Below are 13,857 nucleotides of genomic sequence, written 5' to 3'. Positions count from 1 at the left end.
CCCCCTCGAAAATAATCGAATGAGAATATTATTAACAGTTCAGAAATAAAATAGGACAGCGCATATAATGTATTTAGCTAAATATGAGATAAATCAGCGTGTACAACAGTGTGAAACAGCGACCCCGCTCGAAAGAATTCCAAAGGGAGGCAGCGTTTCTCTTGCCTCCTCTAAGCTCATTGACTTTACATATACCTGCTAAAGCGTGCCGTGAGTTTGAGTGGGGGTAATTGAAAAGAATGGAGAAAAGTCACGTGAGAGGAGGCAATGCCTCCAACGGGCTATGATTGGATTAACTCATCAGCGAGATCCCGCCTTCCTGCTTGTCTTCGTTATACATTTTAAACTGCGGGCGCTAAATTAGATTGAACGTTATTACATTTTTTTATTAGTTGTATTAATCAGAGTTTAGGATTCATGTCGGAGATGGCGGAGGCAGGGGAATTATCGATTGTTGACAGAATATTACGTGGTTCAGATTTGTTCAAAAACTTTTGCTTGTGATCAGGCTTGCTCAGGATAGCAGCAAGGCTAAAGTAAGTCACATCTATTTGATGTGATCTCTTAAATGCTTTGAGTATTTCTGGGACTGCTAATAATTAAATTGATGGTATTGGTAATGATGTTATTCTTATATAGGAAATCCCAAATGTTCCAGAAAAAGATGAAGGTGGTGTTGATGTACCTTTTCCCAAAGCAGGGTGTAATAAAGTTCGTAAGAAGGGAAGGAAGGAGGCGGGAACCGGCGAACATTTAAACTTTAAAACTTTAATTAAATAAACAATAAACACTGAACAATCCGGCAGCCACCTCGCGGTAGACTGCCGGCCATAAAACATACACAAACTAAACACAGTTTCGGGCCCGGTCCTCTCTCGTCAACAGTCCTGCCGAACATCCATTTAAGCTCCCAATCTCCTCCGTGATAAGATGCGGGACCGGTGCGCGCACAGCTGATTGCACTTATCACTCACGCCACCGGCCCCGCGCCACGGCTCTCGTCCCGCCTTCCTCACCACATACCCCCATCACCCCTTACAGGCCGGGGGGCACCCCCGAGACTGTACCTACTCCCCCCCCTGGGGAGCCAGTCTCGGAGTCGGCAGCGCCTGGGGGTATGCACCGGCGAGACGAAAGAACGGAGACGGGAGCCCCCGGAGCGACAGGGACGAGAGAGGGGAGAGAGGAAAAGAAAAAAAATTGTCCGGTTCCCTGACACGCTGTCACTCGGTCCTCAGCCCAGCCGAGAGGCTCTTCCTCGCGGTGCAATGCGGTGGTGCTGGACGTCGGGGGGACGGCCCGATCCTCCTCCGCCTCCTGGCGGTTGGCGATGGCCCTCGGCGTGAGGGCAGCCAGTAGCGGGTCCCCCGTTTCCTGTTCCTCACCCTCATGGTTGTTGGACACAGGATTCCGGCCCACGGCCAACGGCGACGACCCCTCCGCTCCCTCCTTAAGGCCGCCATCCCACCTCGGCCCAGGAGCACGGCAGCGAGCTCTCCGTCCCAGACGATTTTTCTTGCTCCAGCACCACCGCCTCGGGCAGCCGCCGGCGGACGTCCCTTGTCCGCGCTGCCCGAACTCCTCCGCACCACGATGCCCCTCGGCAGCGAGGGCTCTTCGACAGCATGCCCCTCCTTCCTCCCGGGTTTCGGCACCAATGTAATAAAGTTCGTAAGAAGGGAAGGAAGGAGGCGGGAACCGGCGAACATTCAAATAAAACTTTAATTAAATAAACAATAAACACTGAACAATCCGGCAGCCACCTCGCGGTAGACTGCCGGCCATAAAACATACACAAACTAAACACAGTTTCGGGCCCGGTCCTCTCTCGTCAACAGTCCTGCCGAACATCCATTTAAGCTCCCAATCTCCTCCGTGATAAGATGCGGGACCGGTGCGCGCACAGCTGATTGCACTTATCACTCACGCCACCGGCCCCGCGTCACGGCTCTCGTCCCGCCTTCCTCACCACACAGGGAAAATAAAAAACAAAAAAAATCAGAAGTACATACTGGAATGAACTTGTAGTAATTAAAATGAATTTTTCACACATAAACACTGAAATGACACTGGTTTTCTGACAATCGCACTTGTTAATAGTGCAGAGATGAACAAAAATGACATGGGTAGAAATCTGCCTCCTCATTTTTTAAGTCCACCGCACACCACTGATGAATACATATATAAAAGCGTTCATACACAAGTAAACATTGCTCACATATACATCTATAGTATTGGATGTTCAAGCAAACACATATGAAAAACATGTGCGTACTATTGTGAAATCCATACCAATACATATTATGTTAGTAATGCATGCATGTACACTTTCTCTCTCTGCAACATGTTATCATTAAAATGCGTAAATATGTATTGGTGTGTGTTGCTCTCTCCTGCATTCTGTTTTGAATGAGGGTGAAAAAAAAGGCTTTAGACTTAAAGTCCGCTTTATCATTGTTTTATCATTTTGTTTTAAATGCTTTAACTTAATCTGTTGATATATTTGTCTGAAATATTTTGAAAACATTTGTTAAAGTAAAAAGATGAAATATTAATTTTGGCCAAATCTGTAAATCTAAATCTTAGAGAAAAAGTTCTGAGTAAAGAACTGGACCAGTTGTCATCTACTCAATATGGATCATATTGTGATGGTACAGTCTTTAAAGAGAATTCCTTTTATTCTGAAGAGCTAGGAATTTCACTTGTGCTGTATGTAGATGACTTTGAAATTTGTAACCCCCTGGGAACATCAAGAAAAAAGCATAAAATCACAGCTGTATACTGGGTCTTTGGCAACATCCCTCATTCATCGCGATCCACTCTTAACTCAGTATACTTGGCCCTTTTATGCAAAGCAGCTGACATTAAAAGATTTGGCTACGCTGAAGTGCTTGCTCCTTTGTTGAAAGACATTGCTTTTTTGGAGCGTGACGGTGTCTACATGTCCAGTGTTGGACAACATGTTAAAGGCTCTGTGTTTACTGTAGTCGCTGATAAACTTGGGGCACATTCAATTTCAGGACTTGTGGACCATTCATTTGTAGATTTAGTCTTGAAGAGCGATCAGAATTTCAAAGAAAGGAGGTGAGGTTAGGTGCATTCCCTGCTCGGATCAAGGAGAATTATGCCACTCATTTATTGACTGTTAAAGAAAATCCTGCTTTGACACATTTTGCTTCTGTTACGGTGTAAAAAAGGCTTGCCCACTAACTAAAAATCTGAGCTATTTTCTCTGTGTGACTAGCTATCCACCCGATATATTGCACAACATTTTTGAAGGCATCGTTCCCTTGGAATTGGGTCTGTGCTTCAGAGTTTTTATCTCAAATAAATATTTCACTTTCAGTGAACTTAACAGTGCCATCACACAACACATTAACTGGGCCCTCATTCGACTGCTGCCATTCATTATTGGACACAGAATAGCTTTGAATGATCCAGCCTGACTGTCTTTAAAATAAATATTTGAACTTGTTGTTGCCCCAGTCCACAACAAATAAAGTGTTGCCTTTCTTGATTCAAAAATTTCCGAACACCAACACAGATTCAAAGAAGTATTTCCAAATGAATGGTTAATCCCAAAGCACCACTTCTTGGAACACTATCCTACATTAATAAATGCTTTTGGACCTATGATTACTTTCTGGACAATGAGGTTTGAAGTGAAGCACAGCCAATTTAAGCAGATTGTGAGACATACTGGCAAATTTAAGAACATTGTCCTTTCTCTGGTCACAAAGCATCAGCTTATGATAAGTCACCACCTGCATTCCACAAAAGTTGTGCCTGCTCTGAGTGTTGTAAGAGTCACATCAGCGCCATGAGATGTCCTGCATGTAAATGTTCAGGAATAAATCAAGCATCTGTTTCCTTGTCAGTCTCAAGTACAGCTGGTTGATACAGTCACCTTCCATGGAACAAGGTACTCAAAAGGTATGATCGAGGCCTATGGTTGTACTGCCTGATTTTGCAGAGATGGTTTAAATTGCTCTTTTTGGGGAAAAGGTGCATTTTATTGTAAAACACTCATGTATGATGAACACTATCGTGGATTTCATCTGGAGAAGGCAGATCACATAACTCTTGTTGAACAACAAAATCTTATGATGTATGTCCCCTGTCAGCCTATATTGTTGCAGGAAAGCTCATGGTGACATTAAAGCGCCACATCTGTCTCCAGTGTTGAGTGTGACTTTGTATAACATTTGTTTCTTCTTTCTTTCAAGACATGGAACCAACAGTCAGAGTCCGGGTCCTCATTGATCACAAGGTCAAAAAACTTACACTCAACAGTGGCATACCCTCAACTGTGGATGAATTGGTTGCAGCCATTAAAGAATCAGGAGTCAGCCGTGGCCTGGTGGTTAGAGGCTTGTGATCAGAAGGTTGCCGGTTTGAATCTCAGTGCCAGCAGGTCATGACTGAAGTGCCCTTGAGCAAGGCACCTTACCCCTGATTGCTCTGTAGTAATCACGAGGTAAAAAAATAAAAATAAAAAACTACTTGTAAGTAGCTTTGGATAAAAGCGTCTGCCAAATGAATAAATGTAAATGTAAGAACAATTTGCCATCACCCCAGAAATCAGTCTTCAGTACAAAGATGGAGACTTTGATGACTTTTTAACCCTAACGACGCAAAGAACTCAAAGATTAAGACACACTGAAAGTGGTACATGTACCGCTAAACCTAACACTGACCCTTGTTCCCCAGGAAAGCACCCCTGATACCTCCAGTGTGTACTCTTTATCCGAGTCTGTGACACAGTCTGACGGCTCAGATGATACTGTGATTCTGAAAGGCAAAATCCATGGCCTGCTGTATTTCCCTCACGTAACACTGAGGTGGCTTTGAGTCAAAGTAATGAGATTTATTTAAGAGATGGCACCCTACTGACATCACCCACCCAAATACAAGATGGGAGATGTCAGAAATCCCGCTAAAAACATAAAAAAACAAAGAGGGCAGAAGTGAATTTACCTGCCTCAGCACCCTTCTGGTGAAACAGACAGCAGCCTTGAGAATGTGAGGCTTGACCTAATAGAAGCCAGCAAGAAAAGGGACGGCAAAAGCATAAATGACATGATGGCCAGGACATATAGCTGGAGAAGAATGGAATTGGTTGCCCAGTCCCCAGATGTGTCAAAATTTATTTAAATATATTTATAAGCTCTGTTGAATAGGTAGACCCACACTGATAATGACATTGTATGTTTGTAGTTATATTGCCTGCAAGATTCAGTTTTTCATTATTAATTTACCAACTATAGGATCTAAATACCTCTGTGGTGAAGAGAGACGTGACTCTAAGATGCCTCATTGAATACATGGGAGAGAGTGGGCAAGAGCTCATCTCTGACTAATATGTAAGTATTGTGTGAATCTACTGAAGGCTTTCGTTGTTGTTGTTCTCAGTTTCCACTTATTGTTCTGTTAATGTCTTATCCAGGAAAAAAAGGAGAGCAGTGTCCACGAGGACTTGAAAATGCACAATATGCAGATATATGTCTGCCGTGAACCAGATGCAGTAGGCATTATCATTGAGGGAATCCCAGTGCTTACTGATCTTGGCCAGAGCATGTTGCCTGCTTCTGGGGATGACATATGCTCTAAACCTGCAGTATCCACCACAACTCTGCAAAACATTTGAGTTGTATCAAAGACTTTTTGTGGGACTTGACACACTGCGCCCAAAGCCTTCCTCCAGATTAATGACACTCAAAAACAAACTTCTGAGTTTGTTACTATGCCAGCCTAACACTCGTAAATGGCCATCTTGTTGTGTACTGAGCTTGATAAAACTGTGAGATTGTTCTGAATGTTTAATTGTTAAATGGCTGCAGTTCAGAAGTTCTATTAAATAAACAATTTTATGGTAAAATGTTTTAATACATATTAAGATGCACTGTGCACTGAAGTCAGTTCTTTCTTGTCAAATGTTGTGATTCGAATTAAGTGCGTTTTATTTAATTGTGAAATGTTTTAAGAGTATACAGCGTAGTGTGTTGAAGGTGTTCTTGTAAGGATTTATGTAAGATTGTGCATTTTAATTTTTGTTTGTTTTCTTTGTCTCATCACTCTTGCTTGGTGGGCAGTTTAACTGAGAACAACTTGGTAGTCAAACACAGACTTCTTCATTTCCTGGATAAGCATCCAGCTGTTGGGCTCTTGAAGAGCTTAACTCAGTTCTGTTTTGTCAAATGCTGAGGTCAGAGGCCCTTTATTTTATTTTAATGTCAAATGTTTTAGAATATGGCACAGATTGTACTTAAAACGTGTTCTTGTATTTCTTTTGTTTATATGTTTTAATACATATGAAAAGATACTGTACTGTGCACTTAAGTCAGTTCTGTTCTGTAAATTGCTCAGGTCAAAAGTCACTGTATTTTAATGTCAATGTTAAGAATACACAGATTGCACTTTGAAGGTTGCTGCACTTAAAGATGAGGTCAGAAGTTTCCGTAATTTTTAATGTTAAAATGTTTACAACATTAACATTAATGTGGTTTGAGAACCATTGCATTTACATTTTTATTATTCATTGTAATATAAAATTAGAATGTATTCATGTTAGTTTCCTAAACATTTATTGGAATTGTTTGCATATATTCCTACATACCTTGCATGCAAGTATAAATAGGAGTACGTTTCTAGCCGCTACACATGACAGTACACCTAATAACTATACCTAATATAGTTCACTCTTGTTAAACTTGTTTGGTTATACTTTCCAAGTAGCACCCCTTCCCCCAGAGTCAATGGGCTCTTTTCCAAGATCTTTCTCTTGTTTATGCCCTAATACGGCCATAATAATATGCTAAGGGCCTTAGACCAGTGTTATGCTTTAAACTGTCTTTCTTGTCTTCTTCCAAAAACACATTCTGCATATGACCCTATTAAGCAAGAACAAAATCATAAATGAAATCTTAGTTGCTTACCACATTGATAATGTGACAATCTCTATTTTCTGGTCTTGTCATTCGTCCGAATTTATGACAGGACGATTAGGTTTACAGAACCTTCTATGAATGTATGCATGGTTCTTTTCCTTCTATAAACACATCTGCAGCATCAACATTGTCTGCAGACAGGTCCCAGGACACCTTGTCCTGCTCCTCCTCCTCTATCCCAAAGATAGAGATGAATGTCAATAAAAATGTATTGGTTCATCCCAAGCTTTTCTCCAACCAATCAAATACAGTAGTAGGTGGCTCACATGGTTGCATTGAAAATGTCAGGCAGGCATGTACTGCCACAGAAGAACTGCAGACCCCTGAGGGAAAAGCATCTTCAGGATATCCTGTGTGAACCCAGATTCAACATGAAGACGTTTCTCAGCATTGAGATCAAAGATGGGAGAAACACAACTTCACGTTCTTCAGTGTCACCATCCTCTATAGCTGTAAACACAACCCCTCAAATTATTGCTGCTGCTATTCCACAGAGAACAGGTAAACAAATTATTCTCTGGCATATTGAACTGACCTAAATTATTTTATACATGAGACATGCTATACTTTGTTTGATAAAAATTGGTGCACTGAGAATATTTACAATAAAATGGTCACAAAATAAACATTGCCTGTGTTATATGCAATATTTAAGATGAAACTGTTTTGTAATAATGTAAATGGGTGAATGCAGAACACAAGAGACACAAAACTACATTGCAGTTGCCATTACTGCAAAACAATTAGATGCAAATGCATCAATGTAGTTACACTTCATTTTGAGAGTCTACTTAATACATTCTACTATGTTTTAAAGTCCCACTGTAGTAGATAATTTTATCTTTGCCTTATTTAGTTTAGGCAGAGCCATGAATATGTGAATTAGTCCCTGCATTCACCATGAATGTAACTCAACTTTATTCTGTGATCATTGGCATTGGCAGGTTTTGATCTAAATTAGAGATCTCGCACTGAAACTGATCAGGTACGAGCAAATGTACATATATGTGACAACTAATTGACAGCACGTGTTGCAATGGCTAGTACTTTTTAATAATGTTCAGTAATAAAATATAAACAATATATATACTATGATTATCATAGGTAAAACCTGATTTCTTTAAACCTGTCTTTCTCTTATACTTCCACAAGATGTATTTATTTGCATTGTTTTAATTCAGCATATACAGCACTTGTCTGTGATGCTGAACATGTAGGAACACCTTTAGTTTCATTGTGTTATCTGGACATGTTATCTTTGTCCACTAAAGAAGCCTTATTGAATGACTAAGATACAGGTATAAAGATACATTGACAGGTGACATTGCAATAACTTATCTATTTTCCATTTTAACCCTTTTTAAAGCAAGTTTCACTTAGAGAGCACTTAAATAAAGTCATTGATAAAAATAAAGTATTCTGTAATGCCTAGATTCTTGTGTGTCAATGGTTTGAGGAAGGTTAAGTAAATGGGTAATGCCCTGTATTGCACTGTGAAGGAAAGGAATGTGACAAAGTACAAATACAATCTTTCCTGCTCTGTTCTATAACAGGACTATTTGATGGCCTGTTGGTTAGAGACGGGTTATGCATGCCAGAGGTGACTACTAGTTCACATACTGACATAACTTTTTCCAGCTGCTTAATCTCCAGCTTGTTTTTTATTAAGAGCCTTTTCTATTTATAATTATGCTTCTTTATTGTTTGTTGTTCACATTTATTCTGTAACCCGTGGAAGTAGAGACTTCGGTTTCTAAGGCAGGTCATGAAAAGTAGGTAACACTTTATAATACTGTTTCATACTTAAAAGGTAGTTAGGCAGGGACAAATGCAGAACAAATGGTTAGTGCTGCATTTACACTGCAGTCATTACTGATAACTAATAAGGAAGAAAAATTATCTAATCGGTAGTTAACAGCAAACGGACATGTTTAAAGTAAGTAACAATGAGTTTCGTATTACTTATTTACTAGTCATTAACAACAACTAAATGCAGTATGTCTCTGTATCCATAACTACTCATTAACAGTTGCTAAAAATAATGTTGCACACTAAAAAGCCCATTAAAGATACCTGTTTGCAGAGTAGCCAAAATCTTTACTCAAGTTAAAGTACAAATGGCCTAACTAGAGAAATTGTTACTTAAGTAAAAGTAAAAGTCACGATTTAAAATTAATTTTAATTTAAAAGTAAAAAGTATGCAATGAAAAAAATACCAAGTAGCTACTTAGTTCTAATTATATATGGCCTACTATTCAGAAAATTAATATGAACGCCAATATTTTAATATTATATTTACATTTTTATTATTATTATCATTATCATAAGCAGATATCTTTGCAATATAGGCTACACACAGAGAATAAAGAATAGACAAGCACAGAAGAAACGAGCATTTCTGTAAATTATATCTAAACTCAATATCAAGCCTACACAACTACCACTTAGAATAATAGACCATGTCAAACTAAAGTGAACCTACAGAGTTTTGCGTTTACAATGCATTTGACTAAACTCAGAGATTTTCCTAAGATGATCTAGAGCAGGGGTGTCAAACATACGGCCCGCGGGCCGTATCCGGCCCGATAAGGCGTCCAATACGGCCCGAGGGAAGATTTGAAAAATAATACAAATATGAAATAAAAGTTTATTATTATTTTAATTAATTTAAAGTTTATTAATACAATCAGGTTTTCGCTGCCATATTATGTTTTGTTTTATTAAATTTTTTATTTTATCATTGATCATTTAATTGGGCTTCTGCCGGAACCCCTAACAAGCATGCGCATTCTAAAGCGCCGCCTACATTTCGAAAACAAAGTCGGCTAAGTTGTGCGGCAAGGACTAGTGATTTTAAAATGTCCAAATAAAGAAAACTGACGGAAGAAGACGTATTTCTTCTGTGAGTTCAACGGTAGGCCGGTATGTTTAATCTGCTCACAAGCCGTGGCTGTGCAAAACGAGTACAATATTAAACGGCACACACGCAGAGAAATATGATAAATACACTGGACAACTTCGAAAAGTCAATAATTTAACTTTAGCCTCGGAAAAAATCAGTCAATGTTCACAAAAAGAACAGAGACTGATGAAGCTGTAACGCTATTTGATCGCCAACGAAATCGCAGCGGGATCAAAGTCGTTTTCAGAGGGAGAATTCATCAAGAATCGGTAATGAACATTAACATTAAGTCCAACCTGCGCTCTCGACTCACAAACAGACAGCTAAATAACATCATGAGATTGATGTGGTTGAAGAAAAGAGATGTCAGGAATTAAAATCATAATGCAGATGCGATCTAGATCTTTTGTTGTTAAAGGGAATTTCTAGTATATATTTAATGTTCATATCCAAAGTGAAGTTGTACTACTGTACTAATTGTTAAATATGTTAAGGCAGTTTTTCCTATTAGTGAATTATATTGTATAGCTTGTATGGTTCATATTTAATGTGACCGTCTGTACACAAATAGAGTCTGTTGCATTTTTGTCATTACTAGTTTAAAAAGTATCTGACAAAAAATATTCATATTCAAAGGAAAGGGTTTTGATTGCCTTTACCTAAACAAAATAGTTTTTTCAAAGAGGAATAAGAGTGTTATTGAACCGTTCTGAGGATTTATTAAATGTACCTTTTACAGAACAGTATGTCTTTCTAGTTTTTTTGCTAATTCATTTGTAATTTGGTGCAATATGGTTTAAAAAAGGTGATTCGGCCCGCACATTGTCACTTTTCTCTCCATCCGGCCCTTACCCTAAAATGAGTTTGACACCCCTGATCTAGAGCATCGGCAGTGCTCTCTTCAAAGAAATAGGCTACAAACTGATTTTAGACCAAATTCATGTTTTCTCATGTTGTGTCACACATGTGTGTGTTGTGAAAAGCTCTTACTTGTAAACATAGAGTAAACAGTGAACCACACGCCCATCAACAGATTTTCTTCCTTCTGTTCTTCAAATGTATATTTCTGCAAGCCAGCCGCGGTTTGAAAATACACGGTCAAGTCAGCCGCGTTTAGATTCGTATGCGCGCATATTTCGTGGTTTACGGTATATTCCAGGATCGCCGCTTTATAGCTTTATTTAAAACGTAGATGATTGTGTGTCTCGCCAATAACATATTTCTTGTCTTTCGTTTAGTATATGCAGTTTTTTCGTAATTTATGCACTTTTTCTACGAATGTTTGCATTAGGATGCTATGTTGTGAACAATGTCTCCTGTAACTTTAAATTATTTGAATGCCCCTTACACCATTGCCATGCAAATAAAACGGTTTATGCAGTTACGTAGTTTGTCTACTGTAGTCTTAGGTAAATTGACAGAGTTAAAAAGTGGTAAAAATGTATTAAACATTTTTTCTTTGTGTATTGATTAGGCTACTTTAGGCAAACCATATGGTTTTAATATAATACCCATGTATTTTAATGGTATGGTTTTGGAAAGCAATTTGTTGCGTTTTGGAAAAAATATTTTTCCACTCTAATGGACTAAGAAACATTATTTCTTAGAAGTTGAAAAAAAAATGAAGATGGTTTTCTGTATGGGACTTCCCACACTATGCACACCATATATGGATTTCTTTTACTGTAGCTATTGGAAAAATACAATTTTTTTTACTTTGAAAGGCTATAGAAACATCATTTCTGATGAGTAGAAAAAAATGATGATGGGTTTCTGTAGATGAGAAAAATATTTTTTAAAGCTTTTGCGTTGTCTCGCAAAACTTTAGCGTTCTCTCGCGAAACATTTTATGAGTTCGGATACACACTTCATGTTTCATGTCCTGCTGGCAGAGTTTCAGACTAGCTCCGTATATAAACATTTGTCTTTAGTCACAGATTCCCGGACTAATAACTCGTGAGCTAAATGTTCTTATAACACAAATGAAGCTCATTCTATGAAACTTAAACAATGAACTTCAACATAATTTTCCACAAATCGAGCCTTTCAATTCTGTTTATATAGCGCTTTTCACAATGTGCATTGTTCCAAAGCAGCTTTACAGGGGAAAATAGAAACTTTAAAACACAAAAAGGGTAAAACACAGAACATGGTGTTATATAACAAGTTATATTATTCTAGTAAATAATATCTAATAAATGCATTCTCCCGGTGTTTTTTTTAGCATATTTTGCAGTAAGTGAATGCTTGGCTGAACAGATGTGTCTTTAATCTAGATTTAAATTAGGCGAGTGTGTCTCATCCTCGAATAGTGATGAGAAGGCTATTCCAGAGTTTAGGTGCTACGTATGAGAAAGCTCGAACCCCTTTGGTGGATTTAGTTATTCTAGGTGTTATCAAAAGTCCTGAGTTTTGAGATCTTAGAGAGCGTGATGGTTTGTAGTGTGATAGAAGCTCTGTTATGTAGGTAGGGGCTAAAATGTTTAAGGCTTTATAAGTGATTAAAAGAACTTTAAAGTAAATATGATACTTAATGTGAAGGATTGATAACATTGGGGTTATGTGATCGTATTTTCTGGACCTGGTTAGAATTCTGCATTCTGAACTAACTGTAGTTTGTTTATTGATGATGCAGGACAACCACTAAGAAGTGCATTACAGTACGTAAACTGTACGTGTTTTTGGTCCAATACGTTTTTTATCTGTTTCATTAGAATTGAAAAAAGGAAATTACAAGTCATCCAATGTTTTATATCTTCGATGCACTCTGCCAATTTGGATAGCTGGGAGGAATCATCTGGTCTTGATGAGATACAGTGGGGCAAAAAAGTATTTAGTCAGCCACCAATTGTGCAAGTTCTCTCACTTAAAAAGATGAGAGAGGCCTGTAATTTATGTTAATCATAGGTACACTTCAACTATGAGAGACAGAATGAGGAAAAATCATCCAGAAAATGACATTGTCTGATTTTTAAAGAATTTATTTGCAAATTATGGTGGAAATTAAGTATTTGGTCAATAACAAAAGTTCATCTCAATACTTTGTTATATACGCTTCGTTGGCAATGACAGAGGTCAAACGTTTTCTGTAAGTCTCCACAAGGTTTTTACACACTGTTGCTGGTAGTTTGACCCATTCCTCTATGCAGTGATGTTTTGGGCCTGTCGTTGGCCAACACAGATTTTCAACTCCCTCCAAAGATTTTCTATGGGGTTGAGATCTGGAGACTGGCTAGGCCACTCCAGGACCTTGAAATGCTTCTTACGAAGCCAGTCCTTCGTTGCCCAGGCGGTGTGTTTTGGATCATTGTCATGCTGTAAGACTCAAAATCTCACGATACATGGCCCCATTCATTCTTTCCTTTACACGGATCAGTTGTCCTAGTCCCTTTGCAAAAAAACAGCCCCAAAGCATGATGTTTCCACCCCCATGCTTCACAGTAGCTATGGTGTATAAAGTTCTATTTTGGTTTCATTTTACCATCTGACATTCTCCCAATCCTCTTCTGGATCATCCAAATGCTCTCTAGCAAACTTTAGACGGGCACGGACATGTACTGGCTTAAGCAGGAGGACACGTCTGGCACTTTAGGATTTGAGTCGGCGTTGTGTGTTACTGATTGTAGCCTTTGTTACTTTGGTCCCAGCTTTCTGCAGGTCATTCACTAGGTCCCCCGTGTGGTTCTGGGATTTTTGCTCACCGTTCTTGTGATCATTTTGAGCCCACAGGGTGAGATCTTGCGTGGAGCTCCAGACCGAGGGAGATTATCAGTGGTCTTGTATGTCTTCCATTTTCTTCCGGAAGGCGACTGCAAATTTGGATGCAAGGTCTTCCACATTCTGTAAACCAAATGTTGACAGGTATGGTTAAAAACAGATAAACAGCCATTGTACTTTATTTAATACTCATGGATTCATTCATTCAGTGCAGGGGAGAGTGACAACGTGATGCGATTCCCCTCACAACACACAGTTTGACTAAACACTGTACAGTGCCTGGCGAAAATT

At 38.9% G+C, this 13,857-nt stretch overlaps 1 protein-coding gene across 3 annotated transcripts in view; it reads left to right on the top strand.

Moving 5' to 3' along the window:
- Positions 1–7,225: 7,225 nt before the first annotated feature.
- The window catches only part of smtnb (smoothelin b), a 59,475-nt gene continuing 52,843 nt past the window's right edge, over positions 7,226–13,857 (top strand). For all 3 annotated transcript variants that reach the window (XM_079451285.1, XM_079451284.1, XM_079451286.1), the window contains exon 1: positions 7,226–7,448. In XM_079451285.1, coding sequence (XP_079307411.1) covers positions 7,229–7,448 — 220 coding nt within the window. In that variant the 5' untranslated portion in view covers positions 7,226–7,228. The remainder of the gene's footprint in view (positions 7,449–13,857) is intronic.

The sequence above is a fragment of the Barbatula barbatula genome (genome assembly GCF_947034865.1).
Source record: "Barbatula barbatula genome assembly, chromosome: 2".
NCBI lineage: Eukaryota > Metazoa > Chordata > Actinopteri > Cypriniformes > Nemacheilidae > Barbatula > Barbatula barbatula.
The sequence above is the reverse complement of the archived record's forward strand: the minus strand, read 5'-3'. Positions and strand labels throughout refer to the sequence as shown.